We start from the raw sequence: 5,056 nt of genomic DNA on the forward strand, positions 1-5,056 counted from the left end.
TATACCTCCTCAATGGATAACGTGTCACGACTATACAGAATAGTATCACGAAATGACGAAAAAGAATTGGGCAGCGAAGACAACAGGACCAAGGCTAGATCCTCTTCATCATATTTTACCTCCAACGTCTCCAAATCTGCAACGATCTCCTTGAACACAGCAAGGTGGTCCTGTAGTGACCCTCCTTCCACCATGCGATGAGAATACAACCTCTGCTTTAGAGTCAGTTTGCTCGTCAAACTCTTTGTCATGCACAACTGCTCCAGCTTGAGCCACAAAGTAGCGGCTGTCTTCTCCTTCAAAACATCTTGCAGCAAATTATTGGATAAATGAAGTTGGATTTGCGCTAAAGCCTTCCGATCCTTCTGTTGTTTCTCCTTCATAGACAAGCTTCCTGGCATCCTATCAAAACCCAGCAAAGTATCATCAAGATCCATCTGTATCAACACAGCTCTCACCTTTACTTGCCACAGCGAAAATCTTGTATTGCGATCCAATAGCGAAATTTCATACTTCAACGAATTCATCTCTAAAAAATCTCAATCAAATCATGAAGAACTTGCAACTTGCAACACCCAAAACTGAAAAACTACCGAACATGCAAGGGGCAAAATAGTTCAAAACCACAATTTTGCCCAAAACTGAAATTGGACACCACCACAAGGTCCGTCTCGTCGTCCGGAGAAAATTGCCTGAAGACACCATCATCGAAAAATGCCTCACGCGCCACCACTCGCTCGCCGGAGTTATCACCGTCGGCGACCGGTTGGAAAACGCGCCGACAACCTATGACCTTTTTTGGACCGTTTCTGTCTGCTGAGTCCATTGGTGGTGTTCATTTCTCCAAACTCTTTTTGGTTTGACCAAAAAAAAAACAGATCCGGCAGAAAATCAAAAAATTGGACAGATTCGTTTTCTGATTTTCTGGTAATTTTCAGACGATTTTCCAATCAGTTTCAAGCCAAAAATCCACCAATAACCCCGCTCTAATACCACTTGTTCAGACCGATTGTCCAATAATGTAGGAATTGATATTTAATGAATTCCACTTGTTGTAATTGAAGTAATTAACAAGATCACAAAAAACCACGAACAAGATTAAAGTAAAGAAATAAAAGAACTGGCAGAGAAACGATGTTATTTTATTCAATCAATGAAATGAGAGAATTATAGCAATAATGGCTTCTTCATACTGAAAGAGGAACCTTGTATTTATAGTATAAAATCTAGCCCTAAAAGAGTCCCAAAAAAGGTAAGAAATCTAATGCAATTAAGACTCCTATTTGAGTAACATTTCTAACACTTTGGTGGTATTCTGACATTGTTCTGCATTTCCTCCATCAAGATCCTTGAATATTAAAAGCAGCTGGTCTCTATTTGAAGTATCTGATTCCTGGATTACTTGGCTATGGGTTGTTGCAAAATATCTTGAGATTTCTTCAGACACAATCAATTGTCGTACCGTTGGTTGTGTGCCAATTGCTCCCTCTAGCCCTCCATATCAGCATCGCCTATGCTTTGGTTCATTGGACTACAGTTGCATATAAAGGAGCAACATTAGCAGCTTCAATTTCACTCTGGATCTCGGTCCTCATGTTAGGCTTGTACGTGCTTAAAGCAAAGAAATTTGAAGAGACGTGGAATGGATTCAAGTCAGAGTCTCTCAGTCACATCTTCTCGAACTTGAAGATAACCCTGCCTTCAGTAGCTATGGTGTGGTTAGTCTCATATTCCAATCGATCTTCTCATTAATTCGAACATAGGCCAAGTAACATTTAATACTTAAACTTGTCTCGGTGAACTTATTTTTCTCATATTTTAATCAGTTTGGATTATTGGGCTTTTGAGATTTTGGTTTTGTTGGTTGTGTAAGGAATTTTTAAACGATCGTGTGGACTTATATGTGTAAATTGTTGTGTATTAAATTAAAGGCAATCAAATTCGATTGAGCCCAGTTAAAAGTGATTTAATAAGGTTTCGATTTTGGGTTGTTATGCATCCAATTAAAGTGTAGGTTCTATATGTGTAGAGACCGCGCCCAAATTCCTAATTCTATGATGAGCCGAATTAGGTCAAAGGGCATCGCTATATAAATACGGTTATGGTCCCCAAGTAACACGTATCTTTTGCTTATTCTATTCTATCTCTCATCGCCAGAAAGAATTACGGGCTGCGTGTAGATTTGGAAGACTATACCGCAGGATTCAATTATTACAAATAAACATGTCTGATTCAGGTACGCTTTCGCTATAATTTATGTATTTCTTGATGATTTAACATGAAAGATCCAGTGGCTTAAGATAATAAATTATCCTACAAGTGGTATCAGAGTCTTTTCATGTTGAATCATTGAGAATCGAATAATTTATTTGGTTCTTGCAATACATTTTATGGAGTTTTCAGATTTGACAATTTTAGATCTTTATTTTGTTGAATTTGAAAACTTTTGCGGTATATATTTCGTTATTATCTTTCATATTTGGATTAAAGACTTTGGAATTTCTGATTAGGAATTTAAAATTACAGTTTTTCAGATTCAGATTCCAGATTTTTTTTAAGTCTACAGATTTTGTGGATTTAAGAAAAAAATGATTCAATTTTTTATTGCATTGGTGGTAGCGTTCTCGTGTTGCTGCGCAACGCAATAGCTCAGCAGCGTGAGCTGCTGCTATAGCAGCTCCTGGCGTTGTTGTAGCGTCGGGGCTATTTTTGGGGAGGTGCGCTGGCTCCTAATTTAGCTACTGGCAGCGCACAAAGATGGAAGAAAAAAAAATTTGTAGTGTTTTCAATTTTTGGGTGATTTGGGGGCGGGGGCCTCATGTGCAAATTAGATAACTTGAAGCCCCTTGGTTGCAATTTGGGTTAGATTTATAAAATTAAGGTATATTCAAGTTTGGGCCTTTAAGTTTTGGATTTAATAATTTAGTCCCTAAAGTTTAAAAATTAATTAATTTGGGCCATTAAAGTTCTGAATTTGATAATTAAAGCCCTCAAACTTTAATTATTAATTTCAAATTGGCCCCAAACTTTATAACTAATTCAAATTGACCCCTAAATTTTCAAATTTTCAAAATTTGATCCCTAAAGTTTTGCATTGGTCAATTTTTGGCCCCTAAAGTTTTAAATTTGTTCTAATTGATCCTCTAAAGTTTTGAATTAATTAATTATGGTCCCTAAAGTTTCAAGTTTATTAATTGTAATCCCTAAAGTTTGGAATTAATTAAATTTGCCCCTTTAAAGTTTTGAATTATTAATCCTAAGGACCCTAAAGTTTAAAACTAAGTCAAATATGCAAAATTGGGGATTCTCTTTCTCAAATTTTGGTACTAAGGACTCTTTTTTAAGAGATATAATGTTCGAAAGTTAATTAATTGAAGCAACATGTTGCCAAAGCAACCTCTCTTGTGGAAATTGATTAACCTAGAATATTAAAAGGTGTTTGTGCATGTGTTATTCATGGGAATATTGATCGGCACAAAGGAAGGTTAATATTTAGCCAAATACATGTGCACCTGTGGTGATAAACATGTGACGATTATTTGGTCTAATGTGCGATCAATAAATCGGTCCAAAGAGAGGTTTATTGATTGACACATTATTTTATTGTCAATGTTTGATCACTACGCCAAGAGTACCACTTACAAGTCAATATTTCTATCCAAAGACTAGATATTGATGTTGTGCTAGGTATTTTGTTATGGCCCTTACCACTATTTGAGATTATTATTATTTGCATATTAAAGATATTCATGTGAGCTATTCGTAATAATTGGTCTCTAATTCAATTTCAAGCTCTACTGCTAATAACTCTACTAGCATTCAACTCAATTCCAATCCTTAATGGCATGAACTTCAAGCTATGGCAAGAGAATGTGTTGATCGTTCTTGAAGTCATGGAGCTATACCTTACTTTACGGGTTGATTAACATACTAAACTTACTGATGAGAGTACCTCTGATAACAAGAGGGAGATGGAAAAGTGGGAAAGATCGAACTGCATAAACTTAATGGTCATGAAACGTGCTATTCTAAAACCATTTCGGGGCACTTTGTCTAATGAAGTAAACACGTTTAAAGTTTTTCCTTAAGGATCTTGAGAAGAGATTTGCCAAGAATGAAAATGTTGAAACTAGTACACTTTTGGCAAACCTTACTTCAATGAGGTATAAAGGAAAAGGGAAAACCAAGTGATAAGGAAGCAGCGGATACAGCATCACAAAGGAAACAGCATAAGGAACAAACTGAAGGTGGTTGTTTCTTTTGTAGAGCTACAAGTCATAAGAAGAAGAAGAATTGTACCAATTATCACGCATGGCATGTGAAGAAATGTATTCTTCTTCATTTGGTTTGTTCTGAGGTTAATTTAACTTCAGCATCTAGACACACATGGTGGATAGTTTTTGGTGCAACAACTCACATTAGTGTGTCTATGCAAGGTTGCCTGAGTTTCCAAAATCAAGTGATGGTGAAAGATACATCTATGTTGGTGATAGTAAGACGATGAAAGTAGAGGCAATAAGAAAATTTAGATTATTGTTAAAGACTAGATTTTATTTGGATCTAATGAAACATTTACTATATCATCTTTTAGACCAAATTTGATTTCTATTTCTACTTTGAACAAATCCAATTATTCTTGTTCATTTGGGAATGGAAAATTCAGTTTGTTTCATGATTCAAAATTAGTTGGTTCCGATCCTTTATCAGGTTACGATAATCTTTATTCAATTGATATAATTGCTTTTTATAATGAATCCTTGCATGTGAGTACTCGAGGTGTAAAGCGAAAATTAACCGGCAAGAATTTTTTGCCTTATTGTGGCACAAGAGATTAGGTCACATCTCCGAAAGGAGAATTGAAAGACTTGTGCCTGACAGAATTCTTGACCCTCTTAACTTCACAGATTATGATTTGTGTGTCAACTGTATAAAGGGAAAACAAACCAATAAAAGGAAACTTCAAGCCAACAGGACTTCGGACGTCTTAGAACTTATACATATGGATATTTGTGGACCATTCCTTAGGGGTTCATAAAATGTTCAACAATATTTTATA

General features: G+C 35.9%; 1 protein-coding gene across 1 annotated transcript in view; it reads left to right on the top strand.

The window, feature by feature from the left end:
* The window catches only part of LOC111370159 (ethionine resistance-conferring protein 1-like), a 16,512-nt gene that overhangs the window by 4,522 nt on the left and 6,934 nt on the right, over positions 1-5,056 (top strand). Inside the window, 3 exon segments of the mRNA XM_022991854.1 lie at positions 1,289-1,718; positions 1,827-1,863; positions 2,158-2,236. Coding sequence (XP_022847622.1) covers positions 1,289-1,718; positions 1,827-1,863; positions 2,158-2,236 — 546 coding nt within the window.

The sequence above is a fragment of the Olea europaea genome, chromosome 21 (assembly GCF_002742605.1).
Source record: "Olea europaea var. sylvestris chromosome 21, O_europaea_v1, whole genome shotgun sequence".
Classification (NCBI taxonomy): Eukaryota; Viridiplantae; Streptophyta; class Magnoliopsida; order Lamiales; family Oleaceae; genus Olea; species Olea europaea.